The 26277-nt window shown below is 40.0% G+C and overlaps 1 protein-coding gene across 1 annotated transcript in view; it reads right to left on the reverse strand.

The window, feature by feature from the left end:
- Positions 1 to 4134: 4134 nt before the first annotated feature.
- Positions 4135 to 26277, reverse strand: part of LOC308135066 (sodium channel protein type 2 subunit alpha-like) — a gene marked incomplete at both ends in the record, with an annotated part of 29426 nt that continues 7283 nt past the window's right edge. The window contains 19 exons of the mRNA XM_080502939.1: positions 4135 to 5357; positions 5709 to 5979; positions 6121 to 6221; positions 6809 to 6950; positions 7035 to 7088; positions 8214 to 8486; positions 9166 to 9288; positions 10988 to 11161; positions 11844 to 11998; positions 12334 to 12451; positions 15568 to 15978; positions 18919 to 19275; positions 19427 to 19600; positions 20374 to 20612; positions 21104 to 21251; positions 21374 to 21745; positions 21829 to 22014; positions 22119 to 22316; positions 23262 to 23403. Coding sequence (XP_080359065.1) covers positions 4135 to 5357; positions 5709 to 5979; positions 6121 to 6221; positions 6809 to 6950; positions 7035 to 7088; positions 8214 to 8486; positions 9166 to 9288; positions 10988 to 11161; positions 11844 to 11998; positions 12334 to 12451; positions 15568 to 15978; positions 18919 to 19275; positions 19427 to 19600; positions 20374 to 20612; positions 21104 to 21251; positions 21374 to 21745; positions 21829 to 22014; positions 22119 to 22316; positions 23262 to 23403 — 4861 coding nt within the window. The remainder of the gene's footprint in view (positions 5358 to 5708; positions 5980 to 6120; positions 6222 to 6808; positions 6951 to 7034; positions 7089 to 8213; positions 8487 to 9165; positions 9289 to 10987; positions 11162 to 11843; positions 11999 to 12333; positions 12452 to 15567; positions 15979 to 18918; positions 19276 to 19426; positions 19601 to 20373; positions 20613 to 21103; positions 21252 to 21373; positions 21746 to 21828; positions 22015 to 22118; positions 22317 to 23261; positions 23404 to 26277) is intronic.

Consider the following 26277-nt stretch of genomic DNA (forward strand, 5'->3'; position numbering starts at 1 on the left):
CAACTTCCTGGTCCGAATGCAACGAAAAAGCTTATTGCCAAACGATTTACTCTATATACTATCCCGATTGTCAAAATGAAATGACAAATGATGATCACAGATCATATATTCTGTGAATTTATAGAGAAATGTGTTTGAGTCCTCCAAAGTCTGCAACCTTTTGACATCAAGTACTTTTTGAGGTCCTCAAGAGTCTTGAGACATAGATAAATAAATGATTAAATAATTAAATATATAAATAAATAAATTAAAAATAAATAAATAATCACTTTTGGGTTTTTTTGCTTTCACATTTGTGGCTTTTACTCCTGTTGTCTTTGGCCACAGTCATAGTTCATCATATGTGAAGTGAGCTAATAGCTTTAGAGTTTTAGGCCTTATGTAACACGATCCAGTAACAGAGGCAATTAAAGACAGATTCCACAGAGTCACCGGAAGCAGAACAGGTGAAAAGGTGAGCACGCTGTCCTCACAACTGCAATGGACCCCATCTGCGTGGAGTTTGCATGTTCACCTTGAGCATAGGTGGGTAGTCTCGTTTCTTCCCACAGTCGTGAAACATGTATTTGAGTCTGACTGGTGATTAAGTTGCCTAAAAATGTGACTGTGTGTGTGTGATTGTCTGTCACTCTGTCTTCACCCTGTGATGGACTGGGGACGTGTCCAGGATGTAGACAGTTGGCATCGACCCAGAGACCCTCATGACCCCGAACTGGAAATTAACTTTAAATACAGATTGGCCATTTAAATCTCAGCATGTTTTACTAAAACCAAAGTTATCTGAGATTTCATAAATAGACTTTCTCATAATTCAAAGTTGTAGATTGTCAATAGCAGATTTGAGGACACACACACACACACACACACACACACACACACACACACACACACACACACACACACACACACACAAATGTATGTTAAAAATCAAACTATTTCCTACTGCGTTCACAGAGTCACAAGGACAAGACAGAAAATGAGTCATGATATTGATTTAAGTCAATGTTAATTTAGTATATGGCATATACAATTCATTTAAGTTTCAGTTTGCATTTTATGCAGTTACTTCTAATACATTTCACTGGCATTGGAGCATTTCTCTGCTGGCACATTTGGTAATTAGACATAGTGCCTTTTTAATCTTTAAAAATTTTTTTTTTTTTTTTTTCTCACTGATGAAGCTTTAATCTCTGCCACATGTCCAAACGTTTAAAAATCAGATCAATTACCAAGTTACAGTCATTCAAGGCACATTATTCTGGCACTTCTCGGACAAACCCAAATGAAATTCTGAGTGAGGAAGGATGGAAACACTGTCGTGTGTGGAGCCGATGTGTCAATGTATTTATATGGTGCAGTATGTATGATTGTGTGTTGGTGAGTGAATGATGAATAGAAGAAAAAGAGAGAGAGAGTGCATGTATTTGTGTGGCTGTGCGTGTAATTAAAACAAGTGATTTTTTTTTTTTTTTTTACATACAGATTATCCCTCTATCCCAGCTGGTCAGAGTTGGATTTGACCACCCCGACAACCAGAGAGGAAATCTCTTTGGGGCTAAATCCAAATTGGCACCCTTGATGATTTTTTTTTTTTTTTAAACTGAAAATGTGGGAGTGTACAACTATAAACTTGAATTTAGCACCAATTCTAAATTATGCATTGGTCGTATAACTTGCCGATAGGACAAGGTATCATAGATTTAATCTGGTTTTTAAAAAAAATAAGTTCATGAATGGAAAAAAAAAAAAGAGTTCAAGTGTTATATTATCATTGACTGTTTTTCCATGACTGCAGTGGATCATGTAGCGACATCACTGCACTGAAACCACTTCTCTAATTTATCTCCATAAAGAAAATATATTAATGTATTTTTTTATGACACTGGCGGCGCTATTGCGAACAATTGTAAGCTCTAAAGGGCACTGCACTCACAAGGACAGACAGCCGTGGAGATGCAGAGGTTTTGTGCACATCTGTCTTTTTTTTTGGATACATGGACTCAGAGACAGAGAGATTTAACAGTCCCTGACTTGTAATGAGGTCAAATCAGCTAAAAATGGGCCGACACGGAATGTCTTGCTATGCTTGCTTGGAAAAAAAACAAAAAATCTATACATTTTAAATATGGATGTGAAAAGGACAATACTATAACAATTTTGAAGACTGAGGACAGATACATAAAAACAATCCAGACTATGTATCACCATATGAATCAAACTGCACTGACAGCTGGAAAACCCACAAATATGGAAAAGAGTTTAAATTAATTTTATTCAAATAGTCCATAAAACTTTTAACCTAACTGCAATACAGACAATCAGGTTACCAAGGAAAGTTTTTTATATAAAAATGAACACATTATATATAGATAATTTGATCATATCTTCTTATGGTCTCCACAAGAGTCATTAAAATGGCCTTTCAATATAAATACATTACAAAAAATAGGTAGAAATTAGCTTTACATACAATGTACAGCCTCAAAGCTCTTTACACACTTAATTACAAAATGAGCTTTCAGCGCATTCATGCTCTTCCAGTCCACATCCATCAGATCAATACAATTTATCCAAAGAGATTCAGTGAAGTGTGCAGACAACAATCAAAAATCAGGCACATGATTCAGGGATTATCCGTACACACAGCCCTTCGTCGTGAATGACAGTTGAGGTTTAACATCATTAGATGTGACAAACAACTGTATGTGGTACTTCTTCATGACAAAACACATTCCTCATTATATGAGTATCAACTATCTGTGCTTCCCTTCGTGTGACTGTATTATGAAATGAATACATTTGATCACACGGCTCAGTAAAAACCATAAAAGTCCCTAAAGCATCATGATTTCCTTTCAGGAATACATTGAGAATTAATTTTGTCTTACAGTTTGGTATGAGCTCTTTTCTTTAACTGTAAATTAGAAAGATCTTGAGGTGACATTGTAATGGTAAAACTTCAAAATGAGCGTCATAACTGCCAACATTATATTGCTTGCTAATAATATATATATATATAAAATGTCATATAAATCTTGAGTATTCACTCTCAAGAATAAACATTTAAGAAATGTTTTGTATCAACAACCATATGAAGCTGCTCTCGTAAAGATATAAAACAAATAGTTGAATTAGTTGTTTGTGTTGTTGTGGTCAACACTTCCCTCACAGTGAAGAATCACTGGTCAGATTTTGCATTTTCAATCCTTTCATTGTGGCGTCTGCACGTTCTCCCTGTGTGAAGGTTTTCTGAGTGGACTGCCCCCCCCCCCACACACACACACACACAGTCCAAAAACATGTGTATTGGGTGGATTAGCATCTCTAAATTGACCAAAGTTGGGAATAAGAAATGAGTGTCTGTCTGTGTTTGCCTTGTGACGGACCGTAACCTATTAACACTGCGTTTTGTCCATAGTCAGCAGGAATTAATTCCAGCCCCTCATGACCCTGAGTTGTACAAAGTGGTAAAGAAGATGGAAGAATTTACCCTGATGGCTGATTGTAATGAATTGTATTGTAGCCTTTGTCTATTAGCTGAAACGGATTCAGGGAGTTTTCTGTGGCATTTCTTTCAAACTGACGGTAAGAAAATTTTACTCTGGACCCATATATTGAAGGCTCAGGGTTTCTTCTACAATTATGTATTTATAGAACTCCGACCAATTGCAAAATCAATTAAATTAATGTAGTAATTGTTCTATTGGAGATCAAATCAATCAGTATGTATGTGAACACTGAAAATTATGAATATGAATCTAATATTCAAAATAGTTTCCTGTCACAGAGTTGATGGTCATTAGAAAAATGTAGAATATGTATAGTTTTCTGGGAATTGAATTGTGCTATGTAAGCTGCCCTTTGCCCAAACTTTGTTAGAAGCTGTGAACGTTCACCTTTAAATTAATACGACAATAACTTCTCCTCGACATCTTGAAGGTGGACGATGTCACACAGAGGTTTTTCATTTGAATTGGAGGCTGTGCGTTCTTTAAACATTCCATGTCTTCTCATTATCTGGTCAAATGTAAAGTTACAGTGTCTTCAACTGTGTGATTTTGACATACTTTGTATTCTCCGCTGTAAACAAAGCAATTCAAAGCACTACAATCACTCTGCACACACGATTGAGTCTCAAAGAAAGGTTTCCTCATAGTTTTCCCCCGGCTCCATGAGTTCTGAGTCTCTGAGCCCCTCAGAGAGCGTCATGGAGGCCGCCCTGGTCACACTGTCGTAGGATGGTGGCGAGGACAGTAGCACGTCCTCTGTTATCTGTATGAACTCCACTCCCGCGGGCCCATAGTGCTGTATCATGGATGCGATTAGCCCCTCCCTTTCTGGAGCGTTCTCCACATCCACCACGGTCTCATAGTTTATTTGTCTGTAGAGGTAAGACGCCTGCTTCATCTGCCGGCGCACCAGATGTCTCCTGTAACATCTTTGGATGATGATGGCCGACACCTCCTCCAGTTTCCGACGCAACGTGGAGGTGATAGGCTCATGGGATATTTTGGATGGGTTTGTCATCATGAACTTCTCCTCCATTTGCTGCTTGAGGGCGTCCATTTCACCCGACTCTCCCAGGACACGCTTCGTGAAGGCAAACAAGATATCCAGGCAGTGGATCCTGTTCCCGCTGACCATGGGCAGGTCCATGGCGATCAGCTTGATCTTGTTGGGTTTTGCGATGCGCAGCGGCTCCGACAGCGTGTCGGCAAAGCTCGACAGCATGGAGAACTCGATGAACTGTGTGGCCTCGAAATCAAACTTCTCCCAAACCTCATAAAACATCTCAAAGTCGTCTTCGCTCAGCGGTTCAGTGCTCTCCTCCGTGGCAACACTGAAGTTCTCCAGGATGATGGCTATGTACATATTTACCACAATGAGAAAAGAAATGATAATGTAACTGACAAAGAAAGCGATGCCCATAGAGGGGCTTCCACAGTTCCCCCGGGTGTTGGTGCCTGTATTGACAAAGCGAAGATCACACTCATCTGGGGAACTGGCCATTATAGGGCTCAGGAGGTTGTCCCAACCTGCGGAGGTGCTGATCTGAAAAAGGCAGATCATACTGTTCCCGAAGGTCTCAAAGTTGAACATGTCATCGATCCCATCCTGTTTTTTCACATAGGCAAAGTTCGCCATACCAAAGATAGCGTAGATGAACATGACGAGGAAAAGTAGGAGGCCAATGTTGAAGAGTGCCGGCATGGACATCATTAAGGCAAACAGTAAAGTCCTTATTCCTTTGGCTGCGCGTATTAGTCGAAGTACACGTCCAATCCTCGCCAGTCTGATGACTCGAAAAAGGGTCGGGGAGACAAAGTACTTCTCAATGATGTCAGCAAGAACAATTCCTGAAAGGACAGACACAAATAAAACAAGAGGTTTGTCTCTGAACATCGTCCGGCAACGCCGACTTTCTCAACGTGTGGTTAAAGTCAGACTTAGTATCAGCAGCGTAGACGCCGGTAAACACCCCAGGTGTTTACTGGTGTCATGGCTGTTGAACTGATAAGATATGTGCTTGTGTTGGACACTACTGGATTACTGTGCCGCTTCTAAAAAGTTGGTCTCACGAAAAAGGTGAGAGAAACACTAACTGTCAACAACTGTTTGTAAGGCGCATCGGCTGCCATAACAAGCGTAAAACTTCTGCTTATTGGCCAAAAACACATGTTAAAATAAATTAAAAGATGGCTTCTTACCCACAATAGACAGAATTATGACCACGAAATCAAAAATGTTCCATGCAACGGTGAAGAAATAACAGCGGAGGGCAAAGATCTTGATCAGGCATTCGGTGGTGAAGATCACGATGAAGACCAGGTTGATCATGTTGAGGACGAACTCCATATGCTGGGACTGCTCGTCGGTCTCCATCATCATGGTCACCATGTTGACGATGATGAGCATCATGATCATGATGTCGAAGGCTTGCTTGGACACCAGGTCAAAGAAGAACGCTTGAAGGATGTTCTGGATTTGGGGAACAAACACGAAACTCGACAAGTCAAAGAACTCATGGTGACACACTAACTCTCACATGAGAAAAATTAACACTTTAACACAATTTGTTCATTACAAAGAACGAAAAAATACAAAAATAATTGTTCTCACCGTCGGCCTTGGTATAGGCTTTTGGGGTTTTTTACTGCCTAACTTCTTCATTGCATTGTAGTATTTCTTTTGCTCCTCCGTCATGAAAATATCTTGTCCACCTAAGTATATAGGAAATGCAACACATTATTTTTACCATTTTATAAAAAAAAAGAAAAAAAAAAAAAGGGGGACTTTCTAATTAACATTTACTGCATTTTCCGGACTATAGAGCGCAGCTGAATATAAGCTGCACTTGCAAAATTCAAAAAGAAAAGAAAAGAGAGAGAGAGAGAGAGAGAGAGAGAGAGAGAGAGAGAGAGAGAGAGAGAGAGAGAGAGAGAGAGAGAGATACACAATCACCAAGCATTTTATCTCTGTTGATAAAGTATTTTATCGGTTATTTGCTGATTGTGAGTCTGAGGAGGAAGATTTCTCAGCCACGGAATCCAGCAGGATTCATAATTCTTCATAATTCTTAAGCAGGTCCAGTTTTCCTATTAAAGACAAGAAAATTGTGTGGAAGTGTTTTATATACGTAATAAAACATCAAGACGACGTTACAAAAAAGCCTCTAATTCTTCATTCTAAGTTTTGCATTGAGAGCCGAACTGACTCAAATGAGATACATGAAATGTGAATCTCTCCTGCTTGGTGATAAATGTTAAGCGTCAAGAGATCTAAGTGATACCAGCAGTGTTTTTAATACTTATCTTTCTTTTCTGCTGATTGAAATTGTCAATGATGACACCGATGAAAAGGTTGAGGGTGAAGAAGGAGCCAAATATGATGAAGATAACGAAGTAGATGTACATGTAGAGGTTGATTTCTCTGATGGGTTGCTCCTCCACCTAAAAGCAAAGCCGTTATACATGTCAGATCACTAATATATCTTTCTTAAAAAAAAGGCCCTGGCATTAAATGGATATACTTACTCCTCTTGAATCAACAGCTGCATGCATTATTTCCATCCACCCCTTGAATGTTGCCTGTAATATTAGAGTGGAACACAGCATTATTTTCTTTGCATTGATATTGTGAACAGTTGACTTTAATTACAGAAAGACAAATTGACTAATGCTGAAAGAAATATCTCTATATCTTCTACTCATAGGACAGAAAACAAGCCAACATAAGTGTAAACAGATTGCTTCTTGCAAGACTGTCTGAACACAAAGAGCAAAACTATAAATGCACCATGTAAATGACTGCTTTTTCTGACTATGGAGTATTACAATCCTCTTGAACATTTGCTCCATGTTAAAATGGGCCTAAAGTAGCCTAAATATGAGCGTTTGAAATAAACAAAAACAAGCAGCAATTTAATCCCCACAAAGGAGTTAATTCCAAAAACCAGGCAGAACTGGTACAAAGGGGGACAATATTAATGACAAGTGATCGTTACACAGGTATGTTTCGCTTCAAAATGAAAAGATGAGAGGCTACTAATGAGGGGAAGGAGCTCAAAATGAGTTTGTGGTCAACAATCGTCTGCATGTGCACCAATCTAAGTCTGAAACGCCTTGTTTTGTGAATCATGTGAGGTAGTAGAGGTGATTCGTCTCTTTATGCAGTGCCATTGGGATACACACAACGGTTTGTATTGACAGCAATAAATGGATCTATTGAATATACTTCAAAGCTTTGTTGAGCTGTTTCAAACTATTGTGACAATCGTTGTCATTTTATTCAGTTGATAAATGTTTATTTTGTTGTACAGAAAAAGGGTATGTGTAAATGACAATACTTCTCAATATTTGTTGTGTTTCTCTCTGTTCAAAGCGCCTAGAAATGACTGTGTTGTATGTGGTGCTATATAAATAAAGTTGACTTGAAGTATTAATTTTGTGCTCATAATTTTGAGCAGACCAAGAGGATGTATTAAACTCCATACAAACAAAACACAAAAATCCTTGAGTTTTTTGGGGTTTTTTTCACATTACATTTCAAATAATAGCAAACGTTTATATGAGCTTTTATTTCTCAAGGCTATCACAATGTGAGAATAGACGAAAAGTCATAATATCCAGGTGATCTCTGGTGATAGTAGAGGTGTGACTGACTGGCACTCATTGATGGATAAGAAAGAAAGAAAAAAAAAAAAGAAATCTCACCACTTGCAGAAGGGAAAGGTAGCCGAGTCCCACGTTGTCAAAGTTGACCTTGACCTTTGTCCAGTAAAACTGTGTGTCATTCATGGAGAGGCACTCAGACTTGTTGTTGACGACAGAGACGCTGTGGATGAAGCCCGTTCTGTTCACACACTTCCCAAACTTGCCGGCGAACAGATTGACCCCCATGATGCTGAAGATCAGCCAGAAGATCAGACACACGAGCAGCACGTTCATGATGGAGGGGATGGCGCCTATAAGAGCGTTCACAACCACCTGAAGAGCAGCACACACAAGAAAAGGGTCATTATCTGAAAAGTGAGATGACGTTCTTAGTGATTTTCTACATTTGCTCACCACTACCCAGATTTCTTAACCGATCCATTGAACAGAAAAAAACATGTTGGCTATCGTCTGATAGCTGTTCTGCCATCTTCAAATACAAAACTTAAATCTAAAACGTATTAAATAAACAACAAAATGTAACTCCAAGGACTCATTACTATGTGCAATCCATTACTTGATATAAATGCTAATAACAGCATGGTAAACGTGCAATTTGCCAATAGATATAATGATTTCATGAACTTATACTTAACAATCTTACGGGTGACAAAAGCATCTGAACCAGCTTTTATTTGTAACCAATCCTGTGATGATTACTGTCATTGATACAGAAAATCATTAATGGCCACCACACGGTAAAAGCAGAAGAAACATCAGAGAATATTACATCATATAGTGATTCTGCAAATCTATTCAGACTTTAGTGATCAACTATTGAAGTGAAAATATATACATTTTATTGGGTTTGTTAAGGTTCGCTTGATGTCAATTAACCACCTAACAGCAATGTCTGTTCACAATTCTGGCCACAATAGTTGTCGATATACGGTAAATATGCATTTGCTGAAGTAAGTGGCATTAAAGGACAACATTAAAACATGTTTCTCACCCTCATGCCTTCAAATCTGGACAAAGCTCTGAGAGGCCTCAGAGCCCGGAGCGTCCGAAGAGACTTGATGGCCGCAAAGTCAGAATAACCCAGAGAATTTGCCACCAGGCTTATCAAGGACACCTAAAGAGGATACAGAAATAGAAATGAACTGTGAGAGTCGTGCAATCATTTTATATCTACAGGTGAGTTTGTGTTCAACCCTTTAGAAGGAAGTACAGCAGCACTTTGAAAAAAAAAAAAAAAAAAAGTAACATATATAATCTCAGATGTGTCGATTTTAAACAAATGACTCTACTTGCAGAACTAAATGTCTTAATTAGAATACACGGAAGACATACAGAGAAAAGCAACAATAAAAGAGCCATATCTAGTGTATATTTTGGGACATTCCACAGTTAGGAACACAAATCTTTCATTTTTGATATTTAATAATATAGTTTTTTTTAAAGGAAATTTAGACTTCCACTCTATTCTACATTCAAAACAGACAAAACAAAATGGTATTCCGCTGTTGAATGGCCCATGGATGACAGCTATGAATGAAAATGATATATAAATGAAAGAAGGGAGAGAGAGAGATTCATGTCATGACTGATAATGACAAAACACAGACAAGTATGCACGTATAGACAAACCATGTCCATGTATGCATACTCAGCTATATATGCATATACATATGTATATATATCAAATAGAGTGAGTTTTATAAAGAAGTTATATCTCTATATGCCAAATTAATTTCCAATTTGTTTTTAATTGGGCCAATAAGGTAATCAGAAACAATTTAGGGCTAAAAAGGTCCCAATAGTCTGTTTTTCTTTATAAAAGTCTATTTATAGATGTGTTTGTCCAATATATCTAAAGAAGATACTCAAAATTAATTTTCAGCACTACAGAAGTCTTTGGCTCCACGAGAGTACAGACAAAAACCTACAAAAATAAACAGACAGTATAATGCTATTTTCTTTGTCAACAGAAAATAATTATGATGACCACTGCTATATTTCATATCTTAAGACATAACAAAGAAGGCCTGGTACATAACTTAGACACTAATTTAGACATGAATTCAACTGGTGTATTGATGAAGTAAAGCTGAGAATAGAAATGTCTGCTGTTCAGACAAAGCTTTGATGTATCGTAGACAGTACACCAGATCTTCTGTAGATAAACCTCAGAGTGGATGGCACTGCGTTTGTTTTCGATAGAAAAGCCAAGGTCCCGAAGTAGGCGATTAAAAAGACAGTTTCGAAAATCAACCATTTTTAAATAAAATTGCTTGGGTAACGGGACAGTGGCTTTTGATATCAAAACAAAGGGCATTTACAAGTGAGGAAGCATAAGAATTTGTGATGCGGATGCAAGTTTCCGACCTCGGAGCCCATACTCACCTGGAACCTGCTAACTACAACTTACCCTAACAATAGTGCGGTCTGTGGCAATCTGTATAACGGCAGGTGAAATCAGAGGAAGTCAAGTCAAGGCCTTTGGCTGCATGCTCAGCGCAACTTTGGACAACTATGTGGTTACAGAACCAATTTAAGTTCCCCAAGTGTGCACCAGATAACTCCTGTTACCGGTAAACAATTGATTATCGTGACCAAATCCTGACAGAATAGAACCAGAAATCGTAAGCCAATAAAAAAAAAAAAAAAAAACCTTTGGGGCTTCTCTAAAGCTTGTTTTGGCGTAACACACAACATCCACTTATTGTATGGTTCAGCCACAGAAAGGAAAATCCCATAAATATGAGCGACATTCAGCAAGCTACACTCGCCCCTGAAATCTCAAAACACGATGCAGCAATACGATCACTTACATCCACAATAAGAAAGTCGAGCCAGCACCAGTAGTTGGTGAAGTATTTCTTGAAGCCGTATGCAATCCATTTAAGAAACATCTCCAGCACGAAGATATAGGAGAAGATCTTGTCGGCATACTCCAGCACCACCTTTATGACTTTTCTCTTTTCAATGTAGATATCTTCAAATGCCTGCAGTGGGAGGGGAATAAAAACAACCCACAACATCATCACAGTTGACAAATGATAAGAACAAATGTGTATAGAATCATTACAGAAGTTCGCATTGACTAGCATCAATAACTGTTAAATGTAAATACATATTGTTCATGATTTACAGTTTTCTCTATCAATGGATTACATACATAAGGGATTTGGAGGGAATGATGCAGATTTCAATCCAGCATTAGTTTAGGGTTTTATCTCATTGACATCAGCCTTTTGTTCGTCCATCCTCCCTCAGCTGAGTTCAAGCTCAATTAATCCTTTAATAGCAAATAAAACACGAGTTTTTCAGACCTGCAGCATTCCAGCGTTATTTTTTTTTCTGAAAAACTATTTAAATTACAAATTTAGAATTGTATTTCCAAAGAAATTATGATGGTTTGGGAGTTACTGATTCAGGTTCCTGCGAGTGCAAAAGGCCCACTGTTCAGTGTTGCTGCTTCATAATGAAGCATTCAGGACATTGGGATGAAACGACATTCACCCTGTTAGCTGCATCTGCCCATTAAGCCCGAGGAGAAGAGCTGAGCAAATGGGATGCAGATATTGATCGCGTGACGGCAAAAGGGTCAACTTTGTACTTAATTGAAACGGAATGACTTTGTGTATGGCGTTGCTTCACTCTTCAAGCGGTGCCTTTGAGCCTCACCAAAGCGCCGCTGCTGAGCAGGATCATGAAGATGATGAACGTCTCAAACCAGCTGTGCTCCACAATCTGGTAGCAGGTCTTCCTCAGCCTCCACCAGACCTGGCCCAGACCCTGGCTGGTGTCGATGTTGCAGCACTGACAGTGCCTCGTGCAAACTGACGGCCACATTAAAAAAAACAAGGCAGCGTATCGGTCGGTCAATCTTTGCAAAGCACTTTTCATACAATCAAAGGTAGCAAAAAAAAGGGGGGCATTTTAAAAACAGAGCCCCTCCCATCTTCCTCCCCACCTCTCTCATTCTTCATTCTTCCATCATTATGTAATAAAAAAAACAATAGCAAGGAGGACAATAAGGAGAAGAACATACAATAAAGCCATTTATTATAATCATGAAGTTATATATTGTAAGTAGGCAGAGTTTTCAAACATCTGCAATTAACAGGACTATTAGTTTTGTAACCTTGGTTTGCTCATCACATTCATTACTCACATTCTGGGAAGCATTCCTCAGGCTCCATACTCTCCTCAGCCAGCTCGGATAAATTGTCCACCTCCTCTCCCGGCTTCCTCAGATCCACTGTGCTGCCCTCTGACAGGCTGATCTGCTCCTGCAGAGTAAAATATCTCTGTTAAAATAACACCAGATTAATCAGACACCCATTACTAATGTGCTATGCAGATCGACAATAAGGTCTTTTCTGTTTCCAAAACTTGCTGTGGCATTTCTAAAATGCAATTTCCTTCGAAGGGTAACTCTAAACCGAACGGTTTCTGCTCTGTGGATTTATCCTATCAAACCTCGTTTACCTTGACACACTATGCCTACCTTTCAATCTCCTCTCAGCCGTAATACAATTTTGATGGGATTTGTGTGTGTGTTGCAACAACAACATATTGGGAAAGATTCGTAGGACAAAGGTGGATTTTTAATCTTATAAAATGGCATTAGGAACATCCACAGAACGTGCAGGAAAGATTACAAGAGCAGCATCGGTATTGAAATATATAAACAATATGCATTGATAGTATGTGATGAGTCAGCACTATATGCAGAGTTGGTTATAAGTAAAGCCACATAGAAGCAACCATGAAAGATGTACACTTTAGGGAGGATATGACTACTGAGCAACATAAGACATGGCTTATTCTTGAAATTTTACCTCTAGTTAGGAAAAAAAGTTAGAAAAAAAGTTAGGAAAAACAGAATAAACTAATTTAAGCTCATTGGATGAAAGATACCAGTGAGAATTGTGAAACACAAAAAGTCTTGTTATCCTTATCACAGACCAGAAAACTCCAGTAGAATTATTATTGTTATTTATTTATTTTTACTTTTCCGTCAGTGGGACTGTAAAAGATCTTAGGTTCCACGGCCCCATGTGAGACGATCCAAATTGACGTGTCTTTGGTTTAAAACAATTCATGAATCTGAGCATTTTTCAAGTGTGTCACGATGGCGAGTTGGAAAAGCTGCTGTATTAAAACCTAAATACCCTGACAGAATGCCCCGTCGACACTTTTCTACATCTCGTCCAGAGTTTCAGAACATCTTCAGACCTGGACAGCATATGTCCCGCGGGGCGCAGGAACGACTTCGTAAAATGCACCCGTCTTTAACACTGAGCAGCTGCTGATGTCCCGCTAAGCTGATGGCAGGTCGGAGGAGGCTTTTTTCATTTCCATTTTCCCTGATGCCTAATTCTGAGTTGTGGAGCAGGGGATGGGATGGAAAGAGGAAGGGAGGACGCCAGACTACAGGCCGCTCAGCTGTGTCAGTTTAATCTGCTCTGCAGGGCCTGGCTCCACATCTGGCCTGCGTCTGTCGGCCTGCCAGGCAGGACAGGACCGACACGGCCACCGCCTCAACGGACAGCCCTCGGGACTTTCTGTGTACCTTCCCTCCAGAGCTTTCTAATGAAAACGTTAACATTTGTCCTAATCTAATGTTTATTCCTGTGCTGCAAGAGGAGGGCTGCAAATTTGATAATGATTCCTTTTCATGAAGCCGGCATTTTGTATTCATATTGTGTGTCTTTGTGGCAAAGTATAATAATGTTGTGTTTACCATACGGATCGTGGACAAAATATATAGTAAATCTAAATGTGTGGATGCCACATCGTGCTCCCTAACCGACACCTTACATAAGCACAAGTTAATGCCACAGTATTATATCGCATGAGACTTATTCTTATACAATATGTCTCTTGATGGCCGTGCTGCTCTGAGGCATGATAAGCTGCATCTTGATTAATTTCCCACATGGAGTTTGGAAAAATGCTGACATGTTTGTGGATGGCCAGGGCTTTATTTGAACGACACAGACCCTAACGTAGTTAGTAACGTAGTTTCCACAGCGAACATTTCAAATTCTGATGCTGCCAAAAGCATGAACAGCTCTGCTTTACTCAAAACCTCCGATAAACTATTACAACCAGGCAGTGAATGAATAACGGCAGCACCTTTAAAGTAAAGCATGTAAAAGGAATTCAGACATAATTAACAGTGTAATTAAATGCAATTTACATCTGTGCTTTTGGTGCTCGTAAGACAATTACAAGACTACTTCATGTCGAGTGTGACTCATCGCAACATACTAAACAACATGGAGTTAAGCTAGTGGCACCTTGTTTTCACAATATCAAGTGATAATAATTCAATGATAATGTTCTGTTTTGGCTGCCCTTTCCCCTGACAAGCTCATCATTTTGAGAGACCATTGGCCAGATGTTCACTGCGTGACGTGACATTAACTCTTAATAACCTGACCGGTCTGAAATCTGGATTGTAATCAGGACATGAGTGTCCATCTGAATTAACCTTGTTTGCTGGACAGATTAGCGCCTTGTGTTTTCACATACACCCCCACCTCTAAAGCCACTGACTGCCCTGTCATTCACCTCTCACTATGGTTGATACTTCTGACATGTGCAGTGGTAGAACACAGCAAGACAATATGAAATATATTAAATACAATTAAATGTTGGTGGAAACAGAGCGGAGAAGATCCAAAAAAAAAACCTAAAAGACAGAACAAAATGATCCAAGGACAACGGAGAACCTCCTTGTGACTGACTAACAAAGAGACAACTTTAAGGCTTTTTGTCAAACAAGGAGACTTTCGAACTTTCGAAAATGGTATGGCAGGATTGAAAATAGTGTATACATCTTGAACATTGTCAGGATATTTCTATTGCACATTTGTATTGTATATTGTATTTTCTTGCACTCATATAAATCTAAAATGGCTGAAATGATTCATTGAAAATAATAATAATTTCCCTGCTGGTTGTCACCACGGTTAAACATTTGATCTTATAATATAAAAATGATCAGGAAATCTGGCATTCATTACTGCTTGGATTAAGACAACACATACATAAGAGTTGGGAGGGTGTAATATGGTCGAAGCCCTGCTGCGAGGGGGGTTTCATCCTCCCTCCTCTCTGACAACCCCTGATTTACACTCGTCATAGTTTGTGAACTCATCGCACAGATTAATTCAGTCATGCTGTGAGTGTGTGTAAAATGTCAGGGTGTGTTGCATCTGGTCCCTCTTCAAAAAAGCAAACTGCTTTTTCAAGTGCTACATCTACTGACATCACATCACAGCTTAGATTTATAATGAAAACTCTTCTTTTTTACCCCCCCCCCCCCCCCCCAAATGTCGGGAAAACAGTAATGAATAGAAATTACATTTAAAATGCAAAAGTTAGCTAAACTCACTGGTTTGTTGTCTTCGTCTTCTGAGATCTCGGAAATATCTTCTTCCTCCAGAAACTCCACATCCGACTCCCCGGGTGCGATGGGAACAACGATGGTGAGGTTTGGGTTGGTCATATAGCTGTCCTCCTCTGGGATGACATACTTTTCTCCATAGCATCCAAAAATTCCTCCATTGCTTTCCACGTGATTCCCAACTGGCTTTATGGCCTGACTGACTTCCTTGGCCTTCTGCTTTTGACCCTTCAAGCTGTGGTTAAAGAGATTGGTGACGCTGGAGACCAGCCAGGAGACGCCAGCGTGGATGCGGGCGATGGCGATCTGAATGTTATTCAAGTCGCCGTCCTCCTCTGGGGCAGAGAGATTGTCGGAGCTGAAGGAGCTGAGCAACAGAGCCAGAAAGAGATTCAGCACCTGCGAACAGACAGACATTATGTTACAGACATTATGCAAATGCTTCTCATTCATATCCCCTCAGCCTCAAAATAGCAGTAGAGCTACATTCGCCGCAGTCATTGGATCTACATGCATTTTGTATTTAAAGCATTCAAAGCATAGTTCAGTCCGTCAGCTAAAGGACAAGTGCACCTAATGCCTGACATGATGTCCCATTTATTTTGTCAACATTGGTAAATCCTGCATTGTAATTCAGCAGGATATTCTGCAAAGATATGCAACACACACATATGGCTGCGGATGTTGCAGCCACTCTCAAGTCAAGTTTCAAAACATCCAACTCCAGAGTAATCTGCCCACTAGCTTAGAGAGCGGCGGCATCAGGCACATCTCTGCGATGTATGTGTGTGTGTGTGTGCTCTGCGTGTTCACACTCCCCGTGTGCATGGGTGATGTGCACAGTTGGGAAGGATCATCTTTAGCCACTGAGCCAGTCAGAGATGGGGAGCATGAGCAGATGATTAGTGATGAATGCCCTCCGACCTTCTCGCCCCTAAGCATCCTGGATAATCCCTTGGATAAACAGCTTTCCCACGATTCATGTGCAAAGAGTTTCTGTCCATTAAATTCCATAAGGAGCGCCACTGTGATCTGTTCTTTGCTCTAACGAGGCAATAGAGCCACTGGAGGCGTCTGCATCCAACAGCCGACACCTAAGTGACGCTTCTGACAGTTTTTTTTTCATTGAACTCATTAAAGTGTGACTTTAAATTAGTGAAGAGACACTGCTGAGGAGTGTTTAAGATGTAGCGGAAGTCAGGAAGCAAACATTAAGAAAAGCTACAAAAAGACAACATCTCACCTGCAGATAATTAATAAAGACACGTTTTGCCCATTTACTCACGAAAATAGAAATAGAGATTTGTATGCTTCACACTCATATGCATTCAACAACGCAAACATAAGTTTAAAATAAAATGCAAATTCATGCAGAAAGGCACAGTAAAATCCTTTCAAAATCATAATGATAATGTCATAGTAATCATTACGATGGTTTCAGGTGTTGCATTAAAAAAAAAACTGGTTCATGTGCTGAAAACGAAACACCGACTCTACATGCTACTTGACCTGTGTCATTGTGGCTTTATATTTGAAACGCCCGACGTATGCATTAATATGTATTTAATTCTGCATGAAAGACAGCGACCGTCATTATCCTGCCAAAGATTAACAAACATGTTAAGAGTTAACCAGAAAGGTTTTAAAACATTTCTGCGAGACAGCTATATTTCAGAGCATAGGATTAAATGTGGGACAAACTAACATTTAATGGCAGAGGGGACTGAGGGCATCCTGGGAACAGGTGTTTGAACCACATCCAGCAGGAACCACACTATCATAGCCTCATGAGCTCTATCCTTTTCTTTTTTTTCTTTTTAAAGCAGGGCAGGATATTCAAGTTATCTAAATTTTATGCAGATGATGTTCAGAGTTAGTATCCAAATGTGCTGAATATCACAGAGAGAAACAACAGACTGGTAGCATCTCAAAATAACATTTAATAGATTGGATAGTAATTTAATTTTAGTGTCAAGAACTATAAAACTATAAGAAAGATTTGTGGGAAAGTGTAAATAGACATAAAAAACAAACAAAAAAACAACCTGATTTTTTTCTGAGAGACTCACTAAAGAGTGTTATATAACTTCAGTTTATATATCAAGTATCAACGCTGGAATTAAGCCACGTTTGAAGTAAAGCAATACTGACTAAATGAATCCTTTGGATGCCGGCTGTTTATACTTCCGGGATTTTTTTTCTTCTTTTTTTTCTATCTGTTCTCATTAACGTTAGCTTACATCGAGACAGCTGGACAATAAATCACCATATGGGTGGTCCAGGGAATATATGCTTCCTCGCTATGGCCCCGCTGTGTGGACAAACAGACCTGTCAAACACATTTTGCAATTCCAGCAAGAACAGCTGCATGCCATGATACACAAGCTGCATTCGATGTGTGAAAATCAGTACCTGCTGCAAAGTCTGGAATGTTTTGTGGCCTCGTCTTATCCTTGACACTGTACTCTGCTAACAGTTTCACTGTAAATGGCTCCGTTTACAAGTGCTGCATGAAATGCTCACCTCTGTAGGATATGGTGCTGCTGTAAAGCTGCTCTTGAACTCACTGTGTCTGTTGTGGCTACAGTTTGCAGGACAACATGTCCACATATGTATATGACTGAGGAAGGACAACAGATGGCTTACGTAGTCCAGACATGATCTGCTAATGTTAATCTGAACGATGGGAAGATTGAGACTGCAAACACAACACAACACCAATACTACTACAAGCAGCATGCATACATCGAAAAGCACTCCAACCAAGTGTCTCTGGCAAAAGTGAAAGCAACTTAATTGAAGGATGCTTCATTTGCCATAATGCAATGCAATCAAGAGTTCTCACTTGTGCAATTATAACCCTGATTACTTGTGGCGTTATTCATTGCATATGAAAACTGAAACAGCTGGTAGCATTGAAACACATTTTTTGTAGTCATCATAAACGAAACATAAACATAAATTCATTTATTTAGTTAGTCAGCTCCATTACAGGCCTTTGGGCCTTTCTGTGTTGAGCCTGCATGACTATGCATTGATGGACTTTCTCCAGCTTTCCTTCTCTAGTTCATCTCATTCAAGTTAGCCTCATATTTTGGATATGGTTTCTGAAAGGCGCACATTTATTAATATGAAAAAAATTTAATGTGACTGCTCGAGATTGACTAATGCTTAATAAATGTGTAAACTCAGCATTTGACCACTGCATAGTCCATGCTGCTCACTTGGACCTGGTTTTCATTGACAGCTTTAGTGGCATTTGTACAAAATCAAAAAAATAAGAAATCACATGAAACATTAGTTATTAGAGATGTTGATATTTGGATAAGAAGGACTTACCACCAAGTTCCCTATGACCATGACCAACATGAACACCAGGATGCAGAGGGGCTGCCCAGCCACCTCCATACAGTCCCACATGGTTTCAATCCACTCGCCGCACAGCACCCTGAACACAATCAGGAAGGAGTGGAAGAAGTCCTTCATGTGCCACCGAGGCAGCTGACAGTCAAAGGAGATCTTGCACACACAGTCCTGATAGTTCTTGCCAAACAGCTGCATGCCCACCACGGCGAAGATGAAGACAATGATGGCCAACACCAGCGTCAGATTACCAAGGGCACCCACTGAGTTGCCAATGATCTTTATGAGAGTGTTAAGAGTGGGCCAAGACTTTGCCAGCTTGAAGACTCGTAACTAAAGATGGAAACAAATTACAGAGTTGTGAAATATATTTGACATACGAGTGAAGAGTTTATGTATAAATTGCTTTAGGTTCCTTCTTTTGAAAGTCTATAAATAAATAAATAAATAAAAATCAGTGATAAGCACAACGGATTGCTGTTACCAGTCTGAAGGATCGCAGGACGGACAGACCCTCCACATTGGAGAGACCCAACTCCATGAGGCTGAGGCAAACAATGACGCCATCAAAAATGTTCCAGCCTTGTTGGAAGTAGTAATAAGGGTCCATGGCAATCAGCTTCAGCACCATTTCAGCTGTAAAGATCCCAGTAAAAACCTGGAGAAAACAAACACACACAAAAAAAAGAGAAAAATGAACCAACACAAATTACAAGAGGTATATTCACGTGTTGCATTTTCTGTTAACACCAAATATTTCCATTCGGCTTTCAGCATTCCATCGTCTCTATCTGCCTTTTGAAAGATGTTTTGGCTTTATGACACATGATGATTATTAAAATCTTTTAGCTGAGATTTTGAGCTGGGATTCACATCTGTTCTCAGGCCATCTAAAAGTCATGCTTACATGCCTTAACTCTTTCATATCTGTGGTGAACAACAATTGCGAAAATGACACATAATTACCCAAATCCATCAATTAATCATCCTTTTAGGAATTGTGTGTGTGAAAATGTTATTTCTATGTGTGTCCAAAAAACTCCAGAAACAACTTCTCAAAAGAAACTTGTATGAAGTGAAATTGTCAAAGACGCTGCTATTTATCAAATGTGTCTTCTGAAGACTGTGTTTCCATAGCTGAAGAAGCAAAGACTTTATCATCTAGCCAGTAGGAGGAGATGTCAAAATGAAAATACAGGAGGTCTAAGTCTGCTACTCCCGATGCTAAAAATAATCCTTTTTACCAAGAATAATCACAAATAATCTGAAGAGGAGATTCCTACCAACACTTGACCCCCTGTCCTGAACAACCTAAAGTGCTGCACAAACTTTATCTCAGCACTCTCCTCTGCACGTCACAGCACTCAGGACGGAGTGTGTTAAATGCTGGAAACTGTTCTTCCCCACACTCACTGCTAAAAATGCTCTTACCAGATTTCCAATGGAGAGCATCGTGTTGAACTCATCAGTCATGGGATAGTGCTCCAGGGCCATGAAGAGGGTGTTAAGCACAATGCATATAGTAATCCCCAGATCAAGGAACGGATCCATCACCATAAGCTTCACCCACTCTTTCAACTTCAACCACCAGGGGCAGCAGTCCCATATCAGATACTTCTTGGCGAAAGTGTACCAGCACGGATTGCACTTTTGTCTTGATTCCTCCAGCTCTGCAAAGAGACACACGGGTTAAATATTTGCACGTACTCGATGTAACGGGCAGGTTAATATACAGACTGAAAACATGACAGTATTGGTTGGGTCAATTATATCTGCAGATTTGAAAGAAATCAGCTCACAGGAAAGGTTAATGACTGAAAATAAACGTTTGATCTGATCATACAAAAACCAGAGTGTAAACTCAAGAAGGTTTCATTTTTATACAAGCAGCTTTGTGTTATTCAAATTGTGTCATTTGTCCTTTTCACTCTATGCAAAAGAGCTATGTTATCGTATGTCATGTTCTGAAATAGATTCTACACACAACGAGCTCATATTCAGCATTTCAGCAACAAATTCAAACAAATGATGGGTGATTATAGTCATCTACTGAAAGGACAGCTGTATGATGGGTACGGTTTCTACACCTAATTCTCACAGGCAGATTTAGCACAGATAAGATGATTTTCTGAGAAGGTTTTCAATGCTGAGATGGACGTACCATCCATGGCATCGCTGAGGAAGCTGACGGAGCTAAAGCCTCTCTTTCTGGGTAATGGCGGAGGCTCCGTCACTGTCGGGGAGGGCAGGAGAAAAGGTCTGGGGCTTGTATCTTCTGCATTGGATGGCTTCCGATAGACTGAAAATACCTAAAAAAAAAAATATAACATGAAATGAGCTTGATTGTCTTTTCATTCAGTGATCAGTGTAACGTGAATCCAATAAGAGAGATTTTGAGGAAAATCTGGTCGTGCAGGATTCTCTCACTTACTGTGTCTTCCCTGACTCTCTCCATGCTGTAAGCTGGCATGGATGTTGGGGTGAGCAAGCCCATGGAGGCGACCCCGTTGTGGTCCAGCGAGATGTTCAGCCGTCCGTTGACATTCAGGCTGGGGGTGAACACTTGAGAGCAGTGGCTCCTCACGCTGCCTGCTCTCCTTTTCCAGGGTGTTGCTGTGGAATTGGCACGACTCCTGAAGACGTCGCCATGAACGCTGTACTCGTCATCCCCAAAGTCCGCCTCCGAGTTGTTGCGAGCCCGGAAAACGCTGAAGATGCTGACCTGGCTTCCTCGCCTTGTACTGAGGGGGTGAGAGGAGAGCGTGGCCAGCAGTGGGTGGACTGGCATGGGTGACAGCGGGGGCTACAGAGACACAGACGATAAGATTAATTCCAACGGTTTAAACCATAAAAGATAGCTCGCGGGGCGTCTGCCGATTGCTATACCATTGGTTCATCCTCGGGTTCCAATTTCTCGTCAGCCGCTTCCTCTGCTGTCTCCTCTGAAAGTGTCCTGTGAGATCTTCTTCTTCTGCTGCTGCTCCGTCGCATACTTCCTGTCTTCAGGCAGAATGGCGACAGCTCTGGGGACAACACTGAATCTGTCTCCTGTGCCTGTCTTCTTGCTGCCAACTTCAAGAGTAGAAGAAGACATCACAGTGTGAAGAGAAATTTTGTTTCTGTTAAGCTTACACATACTCGAATTTATGAAAGCATTGCTTTTGCATTGCTCTTACTCTTTGCTCTCTTCTAAGGTGCTCCATCGCCAGCTGAAACTCCCTCTCCTTCTGCCAGGCCTCGGCGATGGTCGCCTGATTCTGCTCCTCGTAGGCCATGGCCACAACAGCCAGGATCAGATTGACCAGATAGAAGGATCCCAGAAAGATCACCAGCACAAAGAAAACCATGTAGGTCTTTCCTGCTGAGCGCAAAGTCTGCAGAAATAAGGACACAATGTGAATAAAATGAAACGAAAAAATCATAGAACACATTCTGACATTTAAAACCTGCATCATGCTCTTAGGTTGGTATTAAGGCAGTGTAATGAAGGGTAACAGTTGAGGGTAACAAGCTTAATTACATTAATAAAAAAGGGATAAATACGTAAAATACATACTAAATTCTTTCTTATTAAAACAAGGTCTAATTTGCTGTTGAAAAGATAGCTGAAAATGTCTACCTATTTCAAGTAAGTATTTTTGCATGATTTAAGGAAAACTTTTATGTGGGTTCATGGAGCTGCTAAGTTAATATCCAATACCCACTCTTCAATAAGCTGTTTTAGGTTCTGTCTCTTTGAAAGTACATTATGCAATATTTGTTCGCTGTAAATCAGTTTAACCTAAAGCAATCAATGAAAAAGAATAAATATAATGTCACCACAAATGCACTTGGAGTCCTGGTATAGATATCAAAGTCAGCAAATGTCTAAATTGTCCCCTGCCTGTTTAGTCTTGCAGTCCAAGTTTGCACCACAAGATGGTGTATTGAGTCACTCAAGTAGTTGGAGAAACAGTTAACATAACAATGGCTAGAAATGAGCAGAATTATGCAATTTATACCCTAGAAATTGTCCCAGATTTCTATTTAGAAACAAAAGAAAAGCTTTCTGAGTGAGTTCCAAGTGCCAACATTACAATACATTGAGAATTTTCAAGATACGCCTGAATATACATGACACCCAAAATGTGAAAATGCATAACAAATGCTACTGATACTAAGAGTGTGTCTACAAGTAACTAGCTGAGCTACATTATTAGATTTATTTTTTTAAATTAGTATTATTATTTAAGAGAAAACAAACAAACTTTGAACAATACATGAACAGTGTGAGTTTTACACAAAACAAATGACAGGCAATTATTTGGGGGCTCATTCACCTGGTGAAACAGTTTTTCCCAGCAATCTTGTGTCATGAGTCGGAAAAGTGCCAGGAAAGCCCAACCGAAGGTGTCGAAACTGGTGTAGCCATAGTTTGGATTCCTTCCTATTTTTATGCAGTCAAATCCATCTGGACACTTCCTGTGATGCATTAAACAATCAAAGGCAGAAGAGAGAGACGATGATTAGAGCACGGGAGTGATAAACAAAGACTGGACACAATTAATTGACAAGCAGCTGGGACAAATATAGCCGAGTTGTCATGCAAGGCAGCATTACCAGAGGTGAAAATATCTCCAGTATCTACATCTCACTCTGCTGCTTTTGACCCCACTGAGGATGAGTCGGTAAGTACATACACTATCCTCACCATTGTTTCTACTGAAGAGGGCACGTGAAATACGTTTCAGACCGGAGCTCTAAAATGCACTGCAGCAAAAGGGATTATGCTGATCCAGATGGATATCAAATTGCAATTCAAAAAATTTTCAGCACCGTGCCTCTATCTCTGATCTTCATTGTCAGCATAGTGGCATTACAGCAAATATTTAAGTCCAGCAGCTGAGAACAAGCCGGACTGTCATGTCAATCTGAGTTAGGAATAATTTCGTAATGGCTGGCAAACAGCTGGGCGGGAGAGTACTGCTGTGAGGACAGCTGTAGATCTCACCAAACAGACAGCTAAGCAGGAATGCTCACTAATATCCAGCGGCGAGGGCAGAGGAGGCTGGGTGAAGCCGGCGACGTCTTTCTGAGGCACTGTTGCTCTGCGACGCGCCTCAACCAGTGAACGATCTGCTTACCCATTTACCCCTGCAGGGTCTCTTCAAAGATTGCAGATTCCTTTTACTGTCCCTTCTTTCATATTTTGATGCTTTGTGAGAAGTAGACTCGACTCAAGGGGGAGTTTTAATCTAAAAGCCAAATATGATTAGTTTAAACCTAATAAATCTCCCTTTCTAGCACTTACTTGTAACGGTATAAGGTCATTATAAAGGCAGATTGTATATAGGAGCCATAGAAGGATCCCTCACGACTCGCTCAAGTTTGTTAGATTCACTAGTTTGTAACATACTTAATTAAGCACCAACAAAATACTTCATTCATTAAAGTAATCTTCCAAACATTGTCATAGCTTATTTCTATTGTTTCATTGGTATCCATGTTTTTTTTTCTTTTGTTTGCTCATGCTTCCTAATGTCTGATTTTTTTTTTTTTTTTTTTACTCCTTGCCTGCTCTAAGTTTCATCCCCTGATAAAACTTGGGTGTGGTTTGGTCTGTCTTGTCATGGTCTGCCTCCCAGAGTGCATATTTAAGCCCTCAGTTTGTTCCTGTGTCTTTAATGGTCCATTTGCAATCATCGCCATCATTATTATTTCGAAATCAACGGCTTAATCAAGTTATAAGACAGAATGTCAATCCAACTATCGTCTATATTTCTTATTTCTAACATGGAATCGATCATGAGCGACGACAAGTGAACCCTGGCCCACCCGAGTTACCAGTCCATCACAGGGCAAACAAGGACAGGCAGTCGGACACTTACATCCACCTGTACAAACAATTTAAAGACACTATCAGAATATCCTCGCTACAGCAACAGCGCTAAGCACTAAACTGCTACCATGCGGCCACATAACTGATTTACACAAAGCAACCATGAGTATTCCCTCCAGCAGGACAAGGGGTTAAGCAATGACCCTGCGCTGAATAAATCAGTGCGGAAGATGGAGGGATGGACCTCTGACAGTATGACATCAGTTCGCTGCCACAGAATAACATCTGTCACTTTCCCTGTGTGGCGTTAAGGTAGTGAATTTCTATGCCGAGATGAGTATAGTCAAGGGCAAACATTAACGTTATCTATACAGGCAGTAATAATCTTTAATGCACAATGGCTTTTACATATGGGGGAGGGGGGGGATAAGCATTTGCCTGGACTCTACAGTCGGCGCCACTAGAAACAGGACAGGCCTTTGAGCAAATCATTTCCCACAAACTTGTTAACCATCGAGGCTGAAAATATCATCTGAAAATACGTGGGCGTGTGTGTGCATGTGTGCCAAGTCGTGTCTATGTGCGCTTGTGAGCATGCGTGTGACAGTGTGTCATCATAACGTATCCAAAGCTTTAATTTGGAAATCTACTCAGGGATTACTTGTTGGAATACACTCAAAAGATTAAGCATCCTCTATGTTTTACGTCCTCCATCCTGACCTGCTTAATATCTTGCCTGTCTCCACATCCAGCCTCAGAAAGTTGCATCTAAAATGTCCCAGAAGTTTAAAAAAGCCGTCTTAATCATTTGCCAACAAAAAACATCAGCAAGCATATGGTTGATTTAACCTATAAACTGCAAACCAGACCACTAATCTGTGTCATTGTTGATGGAACATCAGTCGAACCATGAAATCTTACATTTTTAATAAAGACAGATATAAATCTATCGGATACGATTTTCTAGGACATGATGTAGCTGTTTTAAGATTTACAAGAGAAAACAAAAAAAAAAGTCCTTATGAGTGAGATTAACCACCCCTCTCCCCCAGAAAGATAGAAATATATAAAAAAAAACGAAAACTGAAAAATTTGCCAAATCTCAGTGTGACTGGATTTTGCTACAATTTGAAGCTGGAGCTCCACACAATGACAGAAAAACAATCGACAGACATTAAAACAGTTCAATTTCAGAGACTTGTGGGTGGAACAGCTGGACAAGTCACGGTCTGAGATTACTGACCTTCTATGTGAGGGAGTTCAATGACATAATTTCACACTGAATGTCGTGAAATGCTTCCCCTTCTTGCTTTGACAAAATTCACTGAATAGAATGATTCTACCTGGGATATGAACAAGTTGCTTTGTTTTTGGAGGAGAGATTACAGAGTCAGAATAAAAATAAAAAGCTTGTAAAAGTAAAAAAAGTGTAAGGCTAGGGTTTCACCAATAGTCAGCTTGGATCAGCTTCAGTAACAATGGTGGATAAAACAGTATCAAAGATGGATGGATGTACT

This window comes from Blennius ocellaris, assembly GCF_963422515.1.
Source record: "Blennius ocellaris genome assembly, chromosome: 10".
Classification (NCBI taxonomy): Eukaryota; Metazoa; Chordata; class Actinopteri; order Blenniiformes; family Blenniidae; genus Blennius; species Blennius ocellaris.